A 25,340-nucleotide genomic window follows, 5' to 3' on the forward strand; every position below is an offset into this window, starting at 1 on the left:
TATATATATGAGAGAGAGGGAGAATTTTTATATATTTGTATAAAAATTCTCCCCCCCCTCTCTCTCTCCTCTCTCTCTCATATCTATATATATATATATATATATATATATATATATATATATATATAATATGATGTAAGATGTTAGGTAAAGGGTCTGGTTCTATTATTCCTACACAGTTCTGTATAGTATATACATATACAGAGAGAGATGAAGAGGCTTTCCATAGTAATGTACACCTTAATACACAATAATGAGCCCAGTGTGAATTTTCTGTGACTTCAAGGTGATAAATGACTTGAGTAATACTTCTGGATTTTGTAGATACAGAGAAGTAGAAGAGTCCAGGTACCTGGGAGCCTGTCCTGTACACATTGACCTCTATGGCAGGGGGCTGTTATGGTGTAATTAATTGCTTGGCTGGATGTTCGGGTATGGTAACATATTCATGTAGCTGTTCCAGAGAACGATTATGGGATATTATAATAGTGCGTTAATTATGGAATTCATTAATCACGTGAAAACAACAATTATTTTTCAGACTGTTTTCAGATAGAAGAGATATTTGACTCTATGCAGAGACTCTGTGGCCCCTAATTGGCCAGGGTACACATAGAGCTGCTTTAGTACATGGTTATTATCTAATGTTGCAGATGTGGAATGCCTTTAAAGAGTTTATAAGTTAAATGGACCAGGAAACCTAAAATACACGGATGACAATTATTACCAATACCATACATTCCTTACTATACTGTACAGTACACATTTAAATAACTGTCATTGCTGTGCAATTTTTCTGAGCTATCAGCCATTTAAGTTTGGGGGAAGATAAAAGTGACAGTTAGCTGTAGTCTATGGGACAATCGACTAGACACCAGTCACGTGAAGGGAAAGGGCTGTTATTACAATGTTACATTATTGCAACTATTTGAGTGCTGAGGTTCTGGGATTTTTTACACATCGACCTATAAATGGTAATAACAGCATTAAAGAATGCTGATTGTCTTTTTAATATCATCTGTATTATTTTGAGACCTTATTCTTTTGTTTAAATTCATAATGAGTATGAATTTGAGTAAAGTACTTATAAACCTCTAATTATAAACCTCTAATACAATCCTTTTAAAAGCACTAATATAACATGTTAATATTATTTCAAAGGGTATTTTAAATATTTTAAACTCTGCAAATTTTATTACCATATTATCTTGTGATCCTGCCATAGGCAACCTTGCTCAGGCACTTTCTGCTTTGGGGTCTTTCCCCTCAGTTCAGTATATGTAGGGTCTCCCTGTCACACAGGCTTCTGAAGGGAACTACAAGTGGTAGTTTCAACACTGGTCCCCTGTTGTCAGCCTAATGGTGGGCATACCTGATATGATTTGATGCAATCAATGAGCGATTCAATCAAGACGACTGAAAATTGAATAGGCATAACTTCCCTTCCAATCAATTAATCCAATAGACTCAGTTTTGATTAGATTCAATGAAATGAAGTCGATCAGACGTGGGGAAAAAGTATCAATCATTTTGCATTGTGTGGCAGCACTGACATGCTTTGATCATGAGTTTGATTTAAATTGGCCAGATTGTGATATTGCACAATGAAAACAAAGATGCAATCAATAACTTGCGATCGTATTTTCCAACTATCGATTGAAATCCAATCAGTGACATAGCAGTTGAATTTCTTTCACACTACAGATCAATTATTCCTATCTGGAGACATCGATCAGAAAATATATCAATCATTTATTGAAGCCTGATTGGCATCAGTGAGATGCTTTGGTCCTAAATTCAATCCTATTAAATTGAACAGATTATGATATTGCACAGTGAAAACAGAGATGTGATCAATAAGCTTGTAATCAATATCTTCCAACTATCGATCAAAATCCAATGTGTGGCATATCGGTTGAATTGCTTACACATTACAGATCAATTATTTTTTTCTGGAGAATGACAAGTGAAAACAAAGATGTCATCAACACCTTATGATTGTATCTTCCAACTATCGATTGAAAGCCAATGCACGTCATATTGCTTGAATTACATGCACGCTACATATTGATTATTTCTACCTGGAGAGATCGATAGGAGAAGAAATCAATCATTTATCAAAGCCTGTATGGCATACCTGAGATGCTTTGGTCCTGAATCCAATCATATTTAAATTGGCCAGATTAGGATATTGCTCAATGAAAACAGAGATGTGATCAATAATATGTGATCAATCTTCCATCTATGGCTCGAAACCCAATGTGTGGCATATTGGTTGAATCACAAGTATGCTACAGATTTATTCCTATCTGGAGAGTGCACAGTGAAAACATTTATGTGAGCAATAACGTGCAATCATATCTTTCAATTATTGATCAAAAAAAAAAAATCATATCTTCCAATTATGTGGCATATCATTGAATTGCTTGCACACTACAGATCGATTATTCCTTTCTGGAGAGTGCATAGTAAAAACAGAAATGTAAGCAGAAAAGAACAAAACAGGGCGCACTCTCCTCATGCATTACTGTGATAGTAAGAAATTTATTATAAAAATACAAATGCATACTCACAAGCCAAAAAGGTCATAAAAATAGAGACAAGGAGTCAAAAGTTGCCAGTCATAGGCAACAATGGTCCTCGGGTGAAGTCTAACGCGTTCCGGGAGTCGAACTCCCTTTCTCAGAGCAATGGATAAAAAATATATATATTGCTCTGAGGAAGGGAGTTCGACTCCCGAAACGTGTTAGTACTTCACCCGAGGACCATTGTTGCCTTTGACTGGCAGCTTTTGACTCCTTGTCTCTGTTTTTATGACCTTTTTGGCTTGTGAGTATGCATTTGTATTTGTATAATACATTTCTTACTATCAGGGTAACGCATGAGGAGAATGCGCCCTGTTTTGTTCTTTTTTGCTAGTATCAAGATTCCCTGATCTATCAAGGGCGGCACCTCAGCAAGTGCTGGATTTCATATTTTTGAGTGCAGCAAGAAGAATTAGAGAGCTTGTTTCTGGTTACTGTTGGAGTAAAAACAGAGATGTGATCAATAGCGTGCGATCGTATCTTCCAACTATCAATTGAAATCCAAGGTGTGGAATAACAGTGGAATGATTTGCAAACTACAGATTGACTATTGCTATTTGGAGAGTGCACAGTGAAAACAGATTCAATCAATACCTTGCAATCATATATTCCAAATATTGATCAAAATCCATGGGGTGGCATATCAGTTGAATCGGTTGTACGCTACAGATTGATTATTCCTATCCGGAGAGATCTGCAGACATCTATTGATAATGAAATGATATTTCTCAGTGAAAACAGAGTTGTGATCAATAAACTGTCATATCTTCCAGCAATTGATTGAAATCCAGTGTATGTCATATCAGTTGAATTGCTTGCACACTACAGATAGGTGATTCCTTTATGGAGAGTGCACAGTGAAAACAAAGATGTCATCAACACCTTATGATTGTATCTTTCAACTATCAATCAAAATCCAATGTGTGGCCAGTGGCAGATTCATAGGGGCAAAAGGGACAACTGCCCCGGGTCCCGTCTATACAAAAATGATATAGAACAATAGAAAAGAAATTAGGGCAGCACAGTGGCTAAATGGTTAGCACTTCCACCTGGCAGTACTAGGGTCGTTGGTCCAAATCCCAGCCATGGCACCACCTGCCTGGAGTTTGCATGTTCTCCCTGTGTCTGCGTGGGTTTCCTCCTGGTACTCTGGTTTCCTCCCACACTCCAAAGACATGCTGGTAGGTTAATTGACTCCTGTCTAAATTGGCCCTAATATATGAATGTAATTTAGGGACCTTAGACTGTACACCCCTTGAAGTTTAGGGACTGATGGGAATGTACAATATATATGTGTAAAAGTGCTGCGTAAATTGACGGCACTATATAAGTACCTAAAATAATATCAATTTATATTAAAAAATTACTTTCTTTTATTAAATTTATCATGGGAAGTAATATTTTGTTGCCCATCATTTGTAAAAGTCTTTAAAAACACATTTTGGCGGCTCAAGCTAACCACACATAGGGCACTATGACTGCGTGTGTGCATGCGTGACCTCAGAATGATGTAGTGTCATGCATTATAAAAAATGTGAGGCTGTCATTGAGAATGGACACCAACTAAGCGTATAGGGGCCCCCTGAACCTAAAGTGCCCCAGGTCCCCCAAGGTCTAAATCTGGCTCCGTGTGTGGCATATCATAGCTTGTATGCTACAGATCGATTATTCCTATCTGGAGAGATCAATTGGAAAATAAATCAATCATTTATGGAAGCGTGCATGGCTAACAATAAAGAACTTGCCCTGAGAAATGCCATGTCATGCTGGAATGCATATTATTATTATTATATTATACAGGATTTATATAGCACCAACCACGCAGTGTTTTGCAGTATATAAAGGGAGACAGTATAGCTGCAATACATTTCAGTACAGAAGGATTAGGAGGGTCCTGCTCGTGGAGCTTAGAATCCAAGGCCTCTTGCACGGGATACTGATGTCTGAGCATCTGCTTGCTTTTTAGGCCGTAATTTCAGGCATATGTTGTATTTGCACATATTTATGCGCACAATTAATGCTTAGGGACTATTTATCAATATTTACGCTCATATGTGCATAGTGGTGCAAAATACTGACCGGGAATGTATTGCATACCAGCACATTAGGAAGGACGTACCTTAAAATGAAGACCTCCTGTGGCTCAATGTCACCGCTTTAGGCTTTTATCTGCACCCGGTCTTCCTTCTGGGTTCGTGAGCTCTGGCCACCTAACTGGACAAGGCGTGATGATGTCACTCCTGTGCATGCGTGCAGGAGTCTCAGGACATGGCACAGTGCTCTAAATAAATGGCATGAGTGTGCTGTTCCTTCAGAGCACATGTGCTAGCTGTAAAAAAGAGTGAATATCTCCTAAATGGCGCACGTTTTTTTGTAAGCTTTATTATGAGCTTACCTGTAGGTAAAAGATACAAAAGTGGATTTACTTCCACTTTAACATATGCCTCTAATTGTCCTAATGTGAATGGACACATAGGATAACACTGAGCTTCTTCTACTGTACAGACAAAACACAAAACTCCTGTAGAAGCAACAATTTTTAAGCCACAGTGCATGGAGCTTAAGGCTATTAGGAGTGTTTTAGTAGAGTTGAAGCATTTCTGCTGCGAAATGCTCCAAAAAACTCTACAAAAACATTTTTTTTCTGCTCCTAAATGCTGAAGTTTGAAAAATGCTTCGGCCTCATGCACACTGCTGCTCATAAATGTGTTCAAGAGCTTTCGGTGTTTTTTTGCCAAATCCTCTAAACTCAACTGTCCATGCACGCATAGGGGTTTATTTACTAAAGCTGGTTCACTCAGAATTTCCTGCATTTCTGCATAGAAACCAATCAGCTTACAGGTTTCATTGCTAAAAAGCTTAATTGAACAAGCTGAGGTTAGTTGTATTCTGTGTGAACCAGGGCTAAATGTCCCTCTCCTGAATGCGGAAGAATTGTGTTCAGGAGAGGAATATTCTGGACAAAAATTGCTAAACATGGAAAAAATGCATCTAAATGCACCTAAGCGCTGACCACATTTAGAACATGGGTGTTTATTCATTTCAATGGCAATTTTCTAGCCAATGAAATTAATTCACGGGCAGCACAGTGGCTAAATGGTTGGCACTTCCGCCTGGCATTACTAAGGTCATTGGTTCAAATCCCAACCACAGCACCACCTGCCTGGAGTTTGCATGTTCTCCCAGTGCCTGCGTGGGTTTCTTTCCACCCTCCAAAGACATGCTGGTAGGTTAATTGGCTCCTGTCTAAATTGGCCCTAGTATGTGTATGCATGAATATAAGATAGGGATCTTAGATTGTACACCCTTTGAGGGTTAGGGACTGATGTGAATGTACAATATATATGTAAATCTCTGCATAAATTGACAGCGCTATATAAGTACCGGTAATAAATAAATAAAATTTAACACCCAAGCTCTAAATGCAGTACCGAGTTTATGTGCATTTTTGCCTCGTTTAGCACTTTCTGTTGCCAGTAGAAAACCATTCCAGTGTGCATGGAGCCTTCTAGCATAAAGCAGTGTGCATGGACACATAGGATAACACTATTAGCTTCTAGGAGCAGAAAAAAATGCTTACAATAGCTTCTAGTAGTTTAACCAACCCCTTGACGCTGAGCGCACGCAAATATGCGGCCTCTCGGCGTCTGGGCCTTGATGCGAGCGGCTGCATATTTGCATGCAGTTAAAAAAATACATATGTGCTGAGAGTGAGCGCCCTGCGCACTCCCAGCATGTATGTCCATGACTCACTGAAAGGTCCCGATCTCCACTTTCGATTGGGACCTTTTCCGATCATGTGACAGCCGTGACAGCCGTGACAGCGAATCGTGGTGGTCACATGACCCTAAAACCCGCCCACCTCCAACCTTCTGAAACTCTTAAAGGCTAGGAGGTGCTGGCGATAAGAGGTTAAAGCTGAGTTCCACCCAAAAAGTACCGCAACTTGGGATCCAACTTGTGAGACCCTCAAGTCGCATGACTTGTGAAATCTCATGTTAGTCAATGAGAGCTGTCTTAATTATTATTATTATACAGGATTTATATATAGTGCCAACAGTTTGCACAGTGGCTTAGTGGTTAGCGCTTCCGTCTGGCAGTACTCAGGTCATTGGTTCAAATCCCGACCATGGCACCACCTGCCTGGAGTTTGCATGTTCTCCCTGTGCCTGCGTGGGTTTCCTCCAGGTACTCCGGTTTCCTCTCACATGCCAAAGACATGCAGGTAGGTTACTTGGATCCTGTCTAAATTGTTCCTAGTATGTGTATGTATGAATGTGAGTTAGGGACCTTAGATTGTACGCCCTTAAGAGTTAGGGACTGATGTGAATGTACAGTATATATGTAAAGCACTGCGTAAATTGGCGGCGCTATATAAGTACCTGAAATAAATTATTATACAGGATTTATATATAGTTCCAACAGTTTGCTCAGCGCTTTACAATATAACGGGAGCACTACTGAAGTTGCTCCAAGTTTAGAAAGGTTTCTGTAGTACTTCAAGGCTACTTCTATCTGATTTGTGCCCATATACAGTGCTCAAAAAAATTAAAGGAACACTTTTTAATCAGAGTATAGCATCAAGTCAATTAAACTCCCGGGATATTGATCTGATCAGTTAAGTAGCAGAGGGGCTTGTTAATCAATTTCAGCTGCTTTGGTGTTAATGAAATTAACAACAGGTGCACTCGGTGGGCAAGAGTGAGATGACCCCCAAAACAGGAATGGTTTTACAGGTGGAAGCCACTGACATTTTTTTCCCTACTCCTCTTTTCTGACTGTTTTTCACTAGTTTTGGCTAGGGTCAGTGTCACTACTGGTAGCATGAGACGATACCTGGACACTACAGGCAATCCAACTCCTCAACGATGGCACATCAATATGTGCCATTACCAAAAGGTTTACTGTGTCTCCCAGCACAGTCTCAAAAGCATTGAGGAGATTCCAGGAGACAAGCAGTTACTTTAGGAGAGCTGGACAGGGCTGTAGAAGGTCCTTAACCCATCAGCAGGATCGGTATGTGCTCCTTTGTGCAAGAAAGGATGGGATGAGTACTTCCTGAGCCCTACAAAATGACCTCCAGCAGGCCACTGGTGTGAATGTCTTTGACCAAACAATCAGAAACAGACTTCATGAGGGTGGCCTAGTGGACCCTGTGCTAACTGCCCAGCACCATAGAGCTGGATTGGAATTTGCCATTGAACACCAGAATTGGCAGGTCCATCACTGGCACTCTGTGCTTTTCACAGATGAGAGCAGGTTCACCCTGAGCACATGTGACGGATGTGAAAGGGTCTGGAGAAGCCATAGAGAACGTTATGCTGCCTGTAACATCATTCAGCATGACCGTTTTGGTGGTGGGTCAGTGATGGTCTGGGGAGGCATATCCATGGAGGGACACACAGACCTCTACAGGCTAGACAATGGCACCCTGACTGCCATTAGGTATTGAGATGAAATGCTGGTACCCATTGTCACACCCTACGCTGGTTCAGTGGGTCCTGGGTTCCTCCTGGTGCAGGACAATGCCCGGCCTCATGTGGCGAGAGTATGCAGGCAATTCCTGGAGGATGAAGGAATTGATACCATTGAATAGCCCCCATGCTCGCCTGACTTAAATCCAATAGAACACCTCTAGGATATAATGTTTTGATCCATCCGACACTCAAGGTTGCACCTTAGACTGTCCAGGAGCTCAGTGATGCCCTGGTCCAGGACAAAATCCGTTGTCTCATTAGGAGCATGCCCCGACATTGTCAGGCATGCATACAAACACGTGGGGCCATACAAACTACTGAGTACCATATTGAGTTGCTGCAATTACATTTCAGTAAAATGGACTAACCTGCTGCATCATTTTTTCACTTTGATTTTCGGGGTGTCTTTGAATTTAGTCCTCTGTAGGTTGATAATTTTCATTTCCATCAAACGATGGGGCATCCTTACGTTCCTAACACATTACCCAGTCCATATTAGTATAGAGCAGCCTTTCTCAACCAGGGTGCCCAGGAACCCTGGTGTGCCTTGAGGTTTCTTCAGGGGTGCCTTGGCAAAATGTCTAAAAATTGTCCAAAACTTGTATACAAACCAACAGGTGGAACAAGCCTGCCTTTTAGTTACACAAAGCCTCAAGTTTTCATTGTGGACCATTACGACCTTCTAGCCGCCGGCGTCTTGACAACCAATGATATCATCAGTTGATAAGGAGGATGTCAGCTGCCTGCACAGCATCCTAGTTTGACCCTCCCCTTGCCCTCTCCATCAGTGCTGGGGTCACGTTAGCTCAGTGATGGAGAAAAACTGAGGGAGAAGAGAAATACTGGAATACTACTCTGTACCAGTGTACAAAGGTGTATTTGCTTTGGAAGAATAAATCACTTCTAATGTTGGGTGTCCTACATATATGGATGTTGCTACGTTATATAAAACTATTAGAATAGTTTTTCACATTTTAGAATGGGGTGCCTCAAGACTGTCCAGAATTTTAAAGGGTGCCTCGGGACTGTTCATAATTTTAAAGGGTGCCTTGACTGCAAAAAGGTTGAGAAACACTGGTATAGATATCCAGCATGATATTTTTCCCCATTGAGGTGTCCTTTTATGAAACAGATCAGCAGCGATCCTGAGGATCGTTGCTGATCTCCGATCATTAGTGGTTTAGGAAACAGAGATGATCAGTGGAGAACATGTTCTCCGCTGATCATCTCAGCACACAGATGGCCAGTATATGAAGGAGTGATGTCAGCCCTTCACTGGTGATCTGTGTTCTCCCTCCAGATTCTCCATCCCAGAGCTGGAGAATCGGAGGAACCGCAAACGAAGCAGCAATAATTTACCACTGTTTAGTAAATGGTGTCTGACTGATATCTTACTGTAATCTCCCGAGATTATAGTAAAAGCAGCCGTTTTCCAGCGTTCAAAGCGTTTGTAGATCGCTTCTCCCTTCATTTGGAGAAATGATCTACACCGCTTCATAAAAATGCATTCAGAGGAGAACTGTCTTCTCCGAGAACTGAGCAGCGGTCATTTCCCGCTGCATGATAAAAGGACGCCCAAGATCTGATGAGTTTTCAAAGTGTTCCTTTCATTTTTTTTGAGCAGTGTACTGTGGAAGTTGCCTCCAAGTCGGATCCTCATCAGTGGCTGCAAAGAGGCTGCAGGAGATCAGCAGCAAAGAGAAGCAATAAAGTATTAAAAAAAAGCCTAATGTTTCTGCTTTGACACATACTCTCGGGTCCTCTAGAATGATTGGAAAAGAAGTAATGTGTGAGTGTGAGGCTGATTGCATATTGCTGAGTGACACAGAAAATGCGATGTTCTGCAATCTTGGGGCAGATCCCTGACTTCAAAGGCTCCACAGGCCAATTGGCCTCCTTGTAGTCAGATAGCAAATGTATCTCTATCACTTAAACGCCAAGCTGATCCTTGAAAATGTTTACATGTAGACACATGAAGACATGACAAAGAAAGAGCTCTTTAAAGCGGAGACTAGAAAGAGAAGATTGGTTATATGAGCTTCCTCTTCATATAATCAAACTTAATTACCCAAGTGACTTTTCAGTTTCTTGTGATTACAGCCCTACAGGTATCACTAATAACACAGCGCAGTTTGCAGCCTATGTAATTAACTCTCTTCTTCTTCTCCTTCTTCTCCTTCTTCTCTGGAACAAAAACAGTCCGAAAATCACTGCCATCAAGGAGAGCGCCTCAGCCAATCAGAAGAGGCCGGCGATGACGTCACGAGGCCCCGACGTTTCCTGTTGGCTGTCAGAGGAGCTCCTTTCAATAGAGGAAAGGAAAAAAAAAAGTTTTCTGGAGTTTCCTTGAAGTGTGTTGCCCGTGGAGTGGGAGCTCTCAGAGCTGGGCTTACCTTCATCCCAGGGATCTGGCCAAGGAAGGACGAAGAAGGGGGATCTGCCTGAGCTTTCCCCGTTGTCACCATGTCTTCTTCTCCTAGGATCATCAAGGAGGACTTCAGCTCTGATGAAGAAGGCTCTGCTCGCCCCATGCACTCCCCATCTGAAGCCGAGCACAAGATCAAGGTGTCCAGCCTGCCTTTCAGCGTGGAGGCGCTCATGGCTGATAAGAGGGTGCCTAAGGAGGTGACCCATCTACGTGGTTTGGAGGCTTCTGGAGCCAGCAGCACCCCTAGGCACCTGAGTTTGGGGGTGGGCAGCAGAGAGAGCCCCAGTCCTCCTGGGCTTACCAAAAACCTGGAGACTTCTTCTGTGAAATCGGAGAACTCTGAAGATGGTACAGGCTGGGCGAAGGAAGGAGGCAGATATTCCCCTCCACCAAGTAAGTCGATTGTCTATGGTGCGGTGCCATAGCGATGTGTATCTGCGGTGCAGCTCTCTGATTTCATGTAGGGCCATTACTGCCTCTTTCATCTGCCTAATGAAAGCTGACTGCTCTGCATGCTCTGATATCAATACCTCTCTGCATTCCTCACCCTCACATGTATGGAAGATCTGCTCTCATCTCTCTAACTACTCACTTTTTCTGGTTACCAGAGGGTTAAGCTTGATCATGTTACTCAATAGATCCTTACTCATTGCCTATGTGAGAAGCAACGATCTCAGCTTCAGCCATAGATGGGCAAAGCACTAGACATCCCAGCACAGAATGGCTTACCTTGTGCCTATGGGAGGCAAATGAGCCCCTTTATTGTCACTAGAAAAGTAAAAGTTGTTAAAGAACTTGTTTTAAATTCAGTAAGGATCATCATTCTTATTTAAGCCACGTGACTGTCATTTTCATATCTCATGGTGGAATACAACTGTCATTTTTTTTTTCAATACAGATTGTTATCTGTATTTGTTAGCTTTTTGCACTGAGCTTGTCACAATATTATTTCTAATAAAAAATGTAATTGTGGAAAAAAGTAATCATAGCAGAGGGGTGTAGCCAAAAACTTGTGTGCTTACAAAGTCTAATGATGTCAATCCGGCCCTGATGGCAGGGTTCTATTACAAATGAGTATAGGTTTAGAGATTGAGTTTAGAGCATGGGTTTAGATATGGAGTATAGGTTTAGAGATTGAGTATAGAGCATGGGTTTAGATATGGAGTATAGGTTTAGAGATTGAGTATAGAGCATAGGTTCAGATATTGAGTATAGGTTTAGAGATTGAGTACAGGTTTAGAGATTGAGTATAGACCATAGGTTCAGATAGTGAGTATAGGTTTAGATATTGAGTATAGGTTTAGAGATTGAGTATAGAGCATAGGTTCAGATATTGAGTATAGGTTTAGAGATTGAGTATAGAGCATAGGTTCAGATATTGAGTATAGGTTTAGAGATTGAGTATAGGTTTAGAGATTGAGTATAGAGTATAGGTTCAGATATTGAGTATAGGTTCAGATATTGAGTATAGGTTTAGAGATTGAGTATAGAGTATAGGTTCAGATATTGAGTATAGGTTTAGAGATTGAGCATAGAGTATAGGTTCAGATATTGAGTATAGGTTTAGATATTGAGTACAGGTTTAGAGATTGAGTATAGAGCATAGGTTTAGATATTGAGTATAGGTTTAGATTTTGAGTATAGGTTTAGATATTGAGTATAGAGTATGGGTTCAGATATTGAGTATAGGTTTAGATTTTGAGTATAGAGTATAGGTTTAGATATTGAGTATAGGTTTAGATTTTGAGTATGGAGTATAGGTTTAGATATTGAGTATAGGTTTAGATATTGAGTACTGGTTTAGAGATTGAGTATAGAGCATAGGTTTAGATATTGAGTACAGGTTTAGAGATTGAGTATAGAGCATAGGTTTAGATATTGAGTATAGGTTTAGATATTGAGTATAGAGTATGGGTTCAGATATTGAGTATAGGTTTAGATTTTGAGTATAGAGTATAGGTTTAGATATTGAGTATAGGTTTAGATTTTGAGTATGGAGTATAGGTTTAGATATTGAGTAAAGGTTTAATATCCTTTACCCTTACAGTCTCTTCAGTTTAGCACGCGATCCGATTGTTAATTATGAGGTTAGGGGTGCAGCTCTACATGGAAACTCCAACAAGTTCATCAATAAGTATTTTTTAGTGGTCAGTTATAGGATTTTTTTAAAAAAACAATGCTCTCTATAGGATCGTCAGCTTGGCACGTGATCTGATGAGGTCAGAGGGTGCTGTTTTGTATTAAGACTCCTACAAATTAATCAATAAGTATTATTTTAGTGATGAATTAGAGAAACTTTTGAATGCTCCCTATCTGAATATCCTCAGCTTCACACATGATCGGACTGCTAATAATGAGGTCAGGGGTGCTGCTTTGTATTGAGACCTCTACCAATTAATCAATAATTTATTGACCAATCAGAGCCAAGCTGTAATGCTCCCTATTTGTATATCCTTTACCAACACATTATCATCAGCTTAACATATGATCTGATTGCTAAAATGAGGTCCGAATATGCTGCTTTGTATTGAGATTTCTTTTACTAATCAATTAATAAATGTTTTTTTAGTGATCAATTAGAGGAACTTTGTTAATGCTTCCTATCTGAATATCCTTTACCTCCACATTATTCCCAACTCAGCACATGATCTGATTGCTAATAATGGAGTCAGATGGTGCTGTTTTGTATTGAAATTTCTACCAATTAATCAATACATATTTTTTAGTGATCAGCTAGGGGAACTTATTAATGCTCCACATATGTTTTTTAATAGAGATCAAAAAGAAAACCTCTCATAAAAAAAAAAAAAAAAAGTTTTACCCCCCCCCCCCCTTCCCACACACATTACAGCCCCAAGCTAAACGCCATTGTGGCTGGTGTGTGGCTCCAATCCTGCAGCAGATGAGGATCATGGGATCCGGATGTTTATTTAAAATGTTTCATGGTATCTTCAGATGAGCACTACAAATACATGTGTTTGCTGAGACCTGGAACAATACCGGGATTGTCAGATGGTTTGTGGTGGCGTGTAATGTCGCTGGGAAGAGATGTCAAACAGTGCCTCGGTTCAGTTTCAAAGACAATGATCTGCAATAACAGCAATCATTCAGTTTCAGAGACAATGATCTGCAATAACAGCAATCATTAATAACTGTACAACTGGCTCTGGTGACATGGGAGATCGTTACGTGCGAACCTCTGAATGTAGTTTCGGTTTGAATCCTAGACAGAGGAATTGCCTAAAACAGTAACATATGCCATTTAAACTAGTGGCCTTTATTAGACTGATGAGAGGAGACATTAGGGTCAGGGAGCCTGTGTTCACATCAAGGGGACGATTTCTAATTGGGATCATTTATACCCTATAGTCTTTTTTTTACTACATATCTGAAAACATTTTTTTTAAATAGATATATTTACCATAAGCTTTACCTAATTGGCATTATGATAGGAGTCACCTAAGAGCCATTTCCACCTTGTAATGGGGTCAATGATCTGTTTTCAGGGAAAATTTAACAGACGTCATCTTAACTAATTGAGTATTTTTATAGCTGGTCCAGTAAATGTGTTTTTGTTTCCCGTTATTTCTAGTTATATATTTCTTTTAAAGACATTTGTCCTAAGCTTTACCTAATTGGCATCATTTATGATTCGAGTCATTTTCATCTTGTGCTAGCCTCAAATACCTATTTTCAGGAAACTTGTAAGATATGTCACACATACCTGATTGGGTATTTTTCTAGCTGGTCCAGTAATTTTTTTTTACTCCAGTTATATGATATTTAATAAAATACGTTTATCCTAAGCTTTACTTAATTGGCATCATTAATGCTAGGAGTCATTTTCACCTTATGCTAGCCTCAAATAACTATTTTCTGGAAACTTTTAAGACATGTCACACAGACCAGATTGGGTATTTTGTAATAGCTGATCCAGTAAAATGTGTGTGTGCTTTGTTTTTTGTTTGTTTTTTTTCATTTAGTTATATGATATTTCATAAAAGACGTTTATCCTAGGCTTTACTTAATTGGCATCATTAATGACAGGAGTCATTTTCACCTTATGCTAGCCTCAAATAACAATTTTCTGGAAACTTTTAAGACATGTCACACAGACCAGATTGGGTATTTTTTTTTTTATAGCTGGTCCAGTAAACTGTGTGTGTTTTGTTTTTTTTTTGTTTTTTTTTCATCTAATTATATGATATTTCTTAAAAGACGTTTATCCTAGGCTTTACCTAATTGGCATCATTAATGACAGGAGTCATTTTCACCTTATGCTAGCCTCAAATCCTCAAATAACTATTTTCTGGAAACATTTAAAAGACATATCACCCAAATCTGATAGGATAAACCTCTATTAATGGTCCAGTAGATTATGTTAAACCCAGTGAGATAGATATAATATGTATGTGTATATATATATATATATATATGTATATATATATATATTGTAAAGAAAGATATTTATGCCAAGCTTTACTTCATTATATAACTGGAGTCCTTTTTCAACTTACACTAGGCTTTACCTATTTTGAGGAAGACATGACCATAAGACCTGATTGGGTATTTTTATTGTTGTCCCAGTAAATATTTTTAAGACTCAAATGATATTTAAACAAAGAGAGACGTTTAGACTGGGATAATAGTCATTTTTATCCCATGCTAGCCTGCAAATACTGGGTTTAAAGAAGTGTAGCAGAAATGTAGTTATTGGGCCAGCAATAAAAATGCACAATCAGGTTTGGATGACAAGTTTTTAAAAAATTTCTCTGAAAATGTAAGGCTAGTAAAAGGTGAAAATGGCTTTTATAATGTCTCCTATAAGTAAAGCTCAGGATGAATTGAATATCTTTCTTTTATTAAAAAATAATTTTATATGAAGTTTAGAAGTAATTACTGGACCAATAATAATAATAAAAAAAAAATATGTTTTGGTAACTTGACTGTTAAATTTTCCCTGGAAAGGGATATTGGAGGCTAGCACAAGGTGAAAATGGCTAATCACTTCTATCACAAATAATGGCAAATAAGTAAAGCTTAGGAGGATTTTTTTTTTAATGAAAAATTATTTTACTGGAAGTTTAAACATTTTTATTAGGCCAGCAATAAAAATAATTCTAAATTCCTATATGTTTACGAAAATTTCCCAGGCAGTCGTATATTTCTTTCCACTGTATCAACATAATTCTGTGTATGTTTCAGTCATCTGAAGTGCAGCGATGTCTGTGCATGTTGGTTCCCTACAATGTAGTATATTGAGATACTTCACTGCTGGACAATGTGGTGGGCAGTGTAAAAACTGAGGCCAGCCAATCACAAATCACGTATAGATTGACTTATTGAAATAGCACTGATTGGTTCAATTTGGAGAAAATAATATAAAAATTAAAGTAGAGATGTCTCCCAATGGCAAGCAATTAGAATATTTTTTTTTAATTTTCCAAGTAAAAGGTTGCAAAAACATTCCTATTAACAATGACCAATGACTCCAGTTTTATAGTCCTACCTATTTTCTCCATTTTTGGCAATTTTGTTTATAGATAGATAGAAAGATAGATAGATAGATAGATAGATAGATAGATAGATAGATAGATAGATAGACAGACCGATGTGGCCCTAGCTACAGTATAAAATTGCATGGCTTTTTTATTGCACTACTGTGCATGCATTCTTCTTTATTCAAATGATGGAAAAAGTGACTGTTTGCCATGGCAACCAATTGACAGCTGTAATTTTTTAAATGGACGTTATAAAATGGAAGGAGGCTCACTTGTTGCAATGGACAGCACACTTCTTGTTTTGATAAATGTGCCCCATGGTGCTTCTGGCATGAAACCTAAACCTTCTTTCCAGCTAAAGACCTAATCCACCTGAAACATGTTAGTGGAGGAATAGATAGTGATGTGAGTGACATCCACCTGCAGAGGAAGACTCCTGTCACTTCCTGACCGGGGGAAACACTTCTCTACATCACTCATACCTGATGCACCATGTAAATTCTCTTCTCATTGTCAAGGCCATCAGAAATCCTTGCAAGACACACAGGGCTGGAATGTACACACCGATCAAGTGAATATTCACTCAGCTTAGTGAATCTGGGCTCATTTTGAATCCTTGAGGGGACTCAACAATATACGATATGCCTGCCTATTGTGATTGAAGTGGGCACAGCTTTACTCTATTAACAATGAATGAGCTGTGGCCATTCCTTTAGTAAATCAACTCCCACTGTGTGCTACACAAAGGATAAATTACCACTTTTATATAGACATTCCAGATCTGGGAAATGGCCACCAATATTTGATACAATTTACCATCACAACAGTTTGGCTGTTAATAAGAGGTTCAGCTATTCTACTCTAATTTTTTGGAAGGATCTTACACACACACACATATATTCCATCTTTCTCTAATATATATAATCAATCTCTCTCTCTCTCTCCAAATATTCTCTCTCTGACGTGTGCTTTTATATATATATATATATATATATATATATATATATATTTACATTTATATATACACACACACACACACACACACACACACACACACACACACACACATATATATATATACACACCAAACAATATTCTCATCTCTCTCTCACCAAATATTCACTCTCTGTCTGGTGTGTATAAATATATATATGTATATATATATATGTGTGTGTATATATATATATATATATTTGTATGTGTGTGTATATATATATATATATATACACTATATATATTTATACACACCAGAGAGAATATTTGGTGAGAGAGATGAGAATATTATTTGGTGTATATATATATATATATATATACACACACATAAAGTATCCTCATCTCTCTCACCAAATATTCTCCCTTTCTCTCTCAACAAATATTCTCCTCTTTCTCTCTCACCAAATGTTCTCATTCTCTCCCTCTTTCTCTCTCTCTCAAACCAAATATTCTAATTCTCTCCCTCTTTCTCTCTCTCTCTCTCTCGCAAACCAAATATTCTCATTCTCTCCCTCTTTGTATCTCTCTATCTCTCTCGCAAACCAAATATTCTCATTCTATCCCTCTTTCTCTCTCTCTCAAACCAAATATTCTCTCTCTCTCTCTCTCTCTCTCTCTCTCTCTCTCTCTCTCTCTCTCTCTCTCTCTCTCTCTCTCTCTCTCTCCCTCTCCCTCTCCCTCTCCCTCTCTCTCTCTCCCTCTCTCTCTCCAAATATTCTCATTATCTCTCTATCTATATACCAAACATTCTCATATATATATACTCTCTCTTTTAATAAAAAGTCTTTCAGCTTTTCTTAATAAATAGCATAACTTTGTTGAATTAAAGTTGATATCATCTTATTGCGAATATAATTACAGGCAATTACAGGGGCTTAGGCTTTATTAAAAAAAAAAGAACATTTCGTTTATAAATAAGTGCATTACGTTACTAGTTAACCAAGAATAATGAATTGGTAATTCTAGGAATGAAACAATTAAAATGTAATTAGGCGGGGAAGCAGGGTACCATCTGTACCTTGTGGATGAATACATCAATAATTGAACAGGTATATTTCGGGTGAATTGGGCTGGGCTGTCAGTAGTACTTAAGGATTCTTTTCAGCCGATGTCATGTGGGATGTGTGCATAGAATAGTACGCGGTGTCTATACAATCTAATCGATCTACGGAGAGATCCCCTCCACTAGGAGTCCCCCTATTTCCTATAGCACTCATATACTTTCCTTCATGCATCTGCGTGATTCAATCAGTTTTTAAAATGACTCTTATAGAGAATCACTCCCGATATTTATTGATATTGATGTATTATTCTTAAGGGATAATAAATGTGATATGTTTATATCATTTTTATAGCAGGATTACGATAATCTCTAATCATCCTTTAGTGTCTGGGAGAGAAGAAGCCTCTATTAAAACGAGAACACTTTAATCTTCGTTTTAATCATTGCTACTGTAAAACTTCACTTGAACTTTAGGCTGCTTTTGAAGTCGTGCCCTGTACCCAATAAAACAAATGCTAATAAATGGCAACCAAATTGTAGAGAGGAAACTCCATGCATGCAGATAATTACATATCTGTATTTCTACATGGTGATGACTTTTCCTGTGTAAAGTGAGCTGAGTTTCTTCCATTCCCTTGACATGCTCTTGTTGAATTATAGGTCCAGCGATGTAGAAGTGTGTGTCATTGCTATAAATTCCCGATCTATTGACGACTCTGCTCCTTCTCCTTTGATGTTTTATTAGGTGGAACACTTACTACATTGATGGCTAACATTTATTTTTTCTTTCCAACCGTTATTAAATGACAGAGTCCACATAAACGTAACGACCTATTTAACGATTGCTGTAGTTTCCCCAGGAGTTGGTTGATTTACTAAAATCAAGAAGAGAATGTTCCTTTTGCTAAGTCATTGTTACTTCACACAAGGGAATTGGGTAAAGCTGTAATCTATACATTATTAACAGGGAACATTTAAAACGTCTTTTTTTTTGTTTGCACATTATTGGATTAATTAAAGTGAACATGATATGGCCCTTTTCACTAACTGAGCACTTTCTACTCCAGCCATAAAACAATCTGGAAACTTACCTACTTTATATAAGTGAATTATTTTATCCCCTCCCTCCTAGATTGTAAGCTCGAAAGAGCAGGGCCCTCGATCCCCTCATGTTTTGCATTGTATTGGTATTGTTCTGTCACATGTTCTGTCCCCCTTTGTAATGTACAGCGCTGAGCGAACTATTGGCGCTTTATAAATACTGTATAATAATAATATTTTGGTTTATCACTATACCTGTTTACTTTGTCAGATGTAAGATCCTCCTCTGAACTCAGGCACAACTGCTCCAGTCTTAGTAAATTCCCCTCTTTACAGGCAGTTTGTAATTTAGCTGCATTGCTTCAGGACTAGTTCACACCAAATTCAGTCTAGTGCGTTTTTTTTTCTACATCAAAATTGCATGCACAGTGTTTTCCATGTATTCCAATGGCCCTAGTTCACACTAGTGCAGTCAGTTCCAGTCAGTTTCTGGTGCAGAAAAAAAAGTAGAACATGCTGTATTTTTTCTGCACAGAACCATACTGGAACATAGTAACCTGCATCAAAACTGCACCAGAACTGTGTGTGGTGTGAATGTAAGCAAAAATGTATTCAGAATGTATCTGGAGCGCGTTTTTGTAGTGTGAACTGGCGCTCGGGACTAGTTCACACCAGCCACAGTGCAGTGCGTTTTTTCCTGCATCAAAAATGCATGCACAGTGTTTTCCATTTATTCCAATTCCAGTCAGTTTCCGGTGCAGAAAAAAAAGTAGAACATGCTGCATTTTTAATTCATTTTTTTATTTCAGGTACTTATATAGCGCTGTCATTTTACACAGTGCTTTACATATATTGAACATTCACATGAGTACCCTAAGGTACTGAACCATACTGGAACATATTGCAAACTGCAACAAAACTTCATTGCAATGGAATGTGGTGTGAACTGTAAGCAGAAACGTATCCGGAATGTATCCGGAGTGTGTTTTTGTCCTGTGAACTGGCCCTCAGTGTATAGTCACCAGGACTGATATGTGAAATAGAGGGGGTTATTACATATTGAAAAAAATGGAGCAATGTACATAATGACCTATTGAAAGTGACACACCAACAAGTGATTTATTTATTATAGGTACTTATATAGTACCATCAATTTACACAGCACTTTGCATATATATTGTACATTCACATCAGTCCCTAGCCCTCAAGGGGCATACAATCTAAGGTCCCTAACTTACATTCATACACATACTAGGGGCAATTTAGACAGAATCCAGTTATTTTATTTATTTATATATTACAGGTACTTATATATTGCTGTCAATTTACACAGCACTTTACATATATATATATATATTGTACATACACATCAGTCCCTAGCCCTCAAGGAGTATACAATCTAAGGTCCCTAACAAACATTCATACATACACATTTGATAGGGACAATTGATACAGGATCCAATTAACCTATCAGCATGTCTTTGGAGTGTGGGAGGAAACCCATGCAGGCACAGGGAGAACATACAAACTCCAGGCAGGTGGTGCCGTGGTTGGGATTCGAACCAACAACCCTAGTACTGCCAGGCAGAAGTGCTAATTTAGCCACTGTGAAGATTTTGTCCTCAGCATCTGTTGCTTCCTTTTAATTTTTCTATAGCGGGGTACCAACAGATAATCCTTGATGGGTTGCCAAGGACAACATTCTGATTCTCCTTATGTTTCACTTTCCATATATCATTTCTTTTTTACATTTTGGCGTACACCAAGTTGCTGATGTGGGTATCACAACCCCATGGGGTGCTTGGCCTTCCTTCTTCTAATGCATATCCTTTTATTTTGCAGGACATTTAAGCCCATCTACCTGCACCCTGAGGAAACACAAAACCAACCGCAAGCCCAGAACTCCCTTCACCACGTCGCAGTTGTTGGCCCTGGAGCGCAAATTCCGCCAGAAGCAATACCTCTCCATAGCAGAACGAGCTGAGTTCTCCAGTTCTCTCAACCTCACAGAGACCCAGGTCAAAATCTGGTTCCAGAACCGCAGAGCCAAAGCCAAAAGACTGCAGGAGGCTGAACTGGAAAAGCTGAAAATGGCAGCAAAGCCCATACTTCCCCATGGCTTCAGTTTACCTTTCCCTATCAATTCCCCCATCCCAGCTGCTTCATTGTATGGATCCTCCTACCAGCTCCACAGACCGGTCCTTCCCATCCCACCTGTAGGACTCTATGCTACTCCTGTTGGATACAGCATGTATCACTTGTCTTGAGGCAGCTGCTGTATGGACTGGTTGTTTGGACTACTTGATGGGCCTTCTGCTAGCCCCCAACTGCACCAAAGACCCAGGACAGTGCTGGTTGCTCTCTGGATTTACCCTCTTCCATAAACTCTAAATTTACAAGTGCCTTGCAGCCTGCCAGTGGGCCAAAAAGCTGGATACTGAGGGACACTCTGTAGGAGATGGAAAAGTGTGCTGTCATTTTTACTCCTGTCTACAAAATCATCTAGTTCTTGGTTGTATAGGTCCCACAATCAAATCTATAAGAAATCCTGGAAGAATGATGGTGTAAAAATGTAGATAAAAAGAAGAGGGGGAGAGAATTTACCAAAGAGTGGGCTTTTCAAAACCTGTTAGTAGATAAGAGCAGAATCTGCAATGTTAGTGTGTCTGAAGTACCAAAGCTGGAGCAAAGACATCAGGAGCTAAAATAAAGCCTTTGCCTATAGCAACCAGCCAGTTCTCATCTGTCTTTCTCTGGGAAAATGAAATAACACATTTTGATTGCTTGCTACTGTTGTATTAAACCTAAAACCAAACATTTTTTTATTGTATTGCAGCTTACCAATTCATAGATGAAGTGGCTGCCTACGTTTCCTTTTTTAGGCTTTTTTTTCCACTTTATTTTCACCTGGTGATCCAGCCAGTAAGTCTGTTATATTTCAACTTCCGTTGACAGACCAAGATGTCCAGCAAAAGAGTGTTGAGACAAACCATTTAACACTGAAAGGGGTGCTTACAATGGTCAGCCTTTTAGTCAGTTATGCAAAACATTTAAATCAAGAAAAAAATGCTGTAACTGCTTAAAAAGTGTTAGCTGGAGTTTGGATTCAATTTGTTAGTCAAGTCTATCCTAATTTGCTAGTATATCTAACACCACCCTCTCCCCAGTTTGATAAGGCTGCTGTCCAAAGGTGTCTCCATTCCTCCTCCATCTAAAGTGGAGACACCCTAACACCATGCTACTGGCATGATCACTGTGAAAACAAAAAAAAAAACCTTAAAGAAATTGAATGCAGCCACCAAATTTAAGGATTGGTATGTTGCAATATGTAACTTTTTCGTTTTTGGGTCGAATACTGCTTTAAGCATGCCAGTTGCAGTTTTGCTCCACTTTTCCTACATCAATCAGCTCCAGCAGTTCACTTTTACAAAGCACTGTATGGTGTATTTTCCTAATCAGGAAAGGTTTGTTATAGGTGACACCAATTGTGAGTGTAGCACCAAACCTTTCAACAATGTTAGTTAAATGAGTTACATTTTTGGTTATAACTTAATATTCACCTTGTGGTGGGGTTTACTAAAGTGCTGGTTCCACATTTTTCTAGCCAATAAGATGCTTTAGAGTTGTCTCTTATTGGGTGTTTAAGCACAGGTTGGCTTGACCAGTGTAAAACAACCCCATTGGTAGACCAGCCTTCTTATCTGTGCCTTAGGAATCACATCTACTGTCAATGCTAATGGAGTTCTCTTACACCAGTGCAAATCAATCATCTCTAATCTGCAATACCAAATATAATAATGTAGCACAATGACTTTTTATTGGAAGGTTAATTACATTTGTGCCAGTTGAGCACACACTTTGTATCGATTAAATCACTGATTTCCTTACTTCTAAGCCATTTTTAAGGTATGTTTTCACTTTTGTTTTTCATAAAGAATTTTTTAAAGGGATTCTCCAGAAATCAATCTTTCTATAGGTAGAACTTGTTATACAAATATTTTTTTTTGTTTTACTGCTGAAACACGAACCACTGACCAGCCTTTCATACTTTCTCATATTACCATCCCTTTGAAAGGGACATTGTGTAAAATGGTATATATTTTATTAAAGAGTTATAATTTCATATATCTCTTATTTGTAATTAAATTAAATTCTTGTTACTTAAAACAACTGGAGTTGTGGCTTGCTTTTCTCCAAAGAATCACATGGGTATATTTAATAGGGAATGTAGTCAAGTGCTTTGAAATATAAAATGTGTTATTGATAACTGATATTAATATTAATTGATATTGATTGATATAGCTGTAAAAAATAACACGAAAAATCCTAGAAGAAAAGGATAAAATTGGGTAAGGGGGTGAATGTATGTTTTATTTATTTATTTTCATTTCCTCACACATGATAGGATATTCCAAGTGAACACAGTTTCACCTTATTTACTTAAATTCTCTTTGCTATCCTCTGCTCCCTAGTAAATAAACCTCACAATTATCTTTAAAAAAAAACACAAAGGAAAAGAACAAAAAAGATTAACTCCCTGTACATCATTGGATATTTGAGATGTCAGTTCGATTGTCCACTGTACAAAACACATAATCATGTAGGTTAATTTTCTAAAAAATTGACACTTCACTTTTAAAAGTGAATGTTAAGTTAGCGTAGGTAATACAGTGAAGTTGTGTTCACTTCATAATCATGTGCAAGCATGCAAACCTTTTTTTAAATTATAATTTCCGCTTCAAATTCATTGACATTCAAACTGAATAGAGCTTCACCTAAATTATTGAAGCCATTTAAATATTCACCCTAAAAAATTAACATACAATTTGCAAAGCGAACAATCTACGTTCTTTCAATAAATCAACTCCAATGTGTTTTTTTTAATACACCCTAAGGTATATCATCTTTACCGAAACATCACTTTTTTATTATTATTAATGGTGTGTGTGGGTGTATGTATGTGTACATTGTGTGTGTATATGTATATATGTGTATATATATAAATATGTATGTATGAATATATTATAATGTGTGTGTGTGTATATATATATATATATATATATATATATATATATATATATATGTATATATATATTATATATAGTATGTGTGTGTGTGTATATGTGTATGTATGTGAGTGTGTGTGTATATGTGTGTATATATATATATATATATATATATATATATATTAAAATGTGTGTGTTGGCATGAGTGTGTCTATGTATATGTATATATATATATATATATATATATGTATGTGTGTGTGTGTGTGGTGTATATGTGTATGTATATAGGTGTGTATGTGTGTGTATATATATATATATGTGTGTGTGTAGATAGATAGATAGATAGATAGATAGATAGATAGATAGATAGATAGATAGAATATAGTAGTTTTTTTCCAATTTGTTCAATAGACGTAATTATATGCAAATATCAGTTGCAGGGGTAGATCTACATATACCAAGGAGCTACTTTTCAGCATGACCTTTTCGCTTTCTGGCTGATCATGTAAATTCTCTGGCTGATGTGAAAGGCTAGCTGCGACTTATAGTTCCATAATGGGGAAGGCTCTACTGACAGGCTGTCATTCTTGTGGGCTTTTGGAAAGAGGACGTGTGTGTAATGTATTTTTCTCATGCTGTATTTTGACAATTCACTATTATTGCTATATACATGGTTTTATTGTAGTGTGTAGCTGATTGTCTGAGATAGATACATAGACAGATAAATAGATTGATAGATCGATATATATATATATATATATATAAAATTTATTTTATTTTAATTTTTTAATGGACAAATGTAACTACATCCACAATATTTTTGCTTCATGTCAGTTAACAATAAAGTTTGCATGCAAGTGTATTCCTATATGTTGAAGCGAGCATGCCTTCTTCATTCAAATTAATGGCATCTCAGACCAAAAACAAGGATTCCCTTCAAATTATGCAAATTTAGAGGTCAACTATACATCGCTGCATATGTATATACATAATACATATTTACATGCATGTATTGCATATTTATGCATGATTTTTAACACAAGCTTCTGAATAATAATAACAATTATTTGTTGTTATTATTTCTATTATTTTTATGCGTGTTCTTATTTGGGTGAATCTGAAACGAATCAATACATTTTTAGCAGTGGTTGGTCATGCGGATTCTTTGAAGTTTAGCAGACGGATTAGTAAACCCTGGTTACAGAAATCAAATCGGCAGGCATTTTTTTCTTCGTTTTGACATAGGTGGTCTATTCACTCTGGGGCGTCAGAAATTATTTTTTTCCCTTCAGTTTGCATGCATTCA

The 25,340-nt window shown here is 38.0% G+C and overlaps 1 protein-coding gene across 1 annotated transcript; it reads left to right on the forward strand.

Moving 5' to 3' along the window:
- Positions 1 to 10,383: 10,383 nt before the first annotated feature.
- On the forward strand, positions 10,384 to 23,198 carry MSX2 (msh homeobox 2). Its single transcript, XM_089672998.1, has 2 exons — positions 10,384 to 10,883; positions 20,871 to 23,198. Exons 1-2 carry the CDS (start codon positions 10,526 to 10,528, stop codon positions 21,293 to 21,295), a joined length of 783 nt encoding a protein of 260 aa, XP_089529124.1. The 5' UTR covers positions 10,384 to 10,525; the 3' UTR covers positions 21,296 to 23,198.
- The last annotated feature ends 2,142 nt before the right edge of the window (positions 23,199 to 25,340 follow it).

This window comes from Staurois parvus, unplaced genomic scaffold (genome assembly GCF_062004578.1).
Source record: "Staurois parvus isolate SC_StPar_1 unplaced genomic scaffold, SC_StPar_1.0 ptg000133l, whole genome shotgun sequence".
Classification (NCBI taxonomy): domain Eukaryota; kingdom Metazoa; phylum Chordata; class Amphibia; order Anura; family Ranidae; genus Staurois; species Staurois parvus.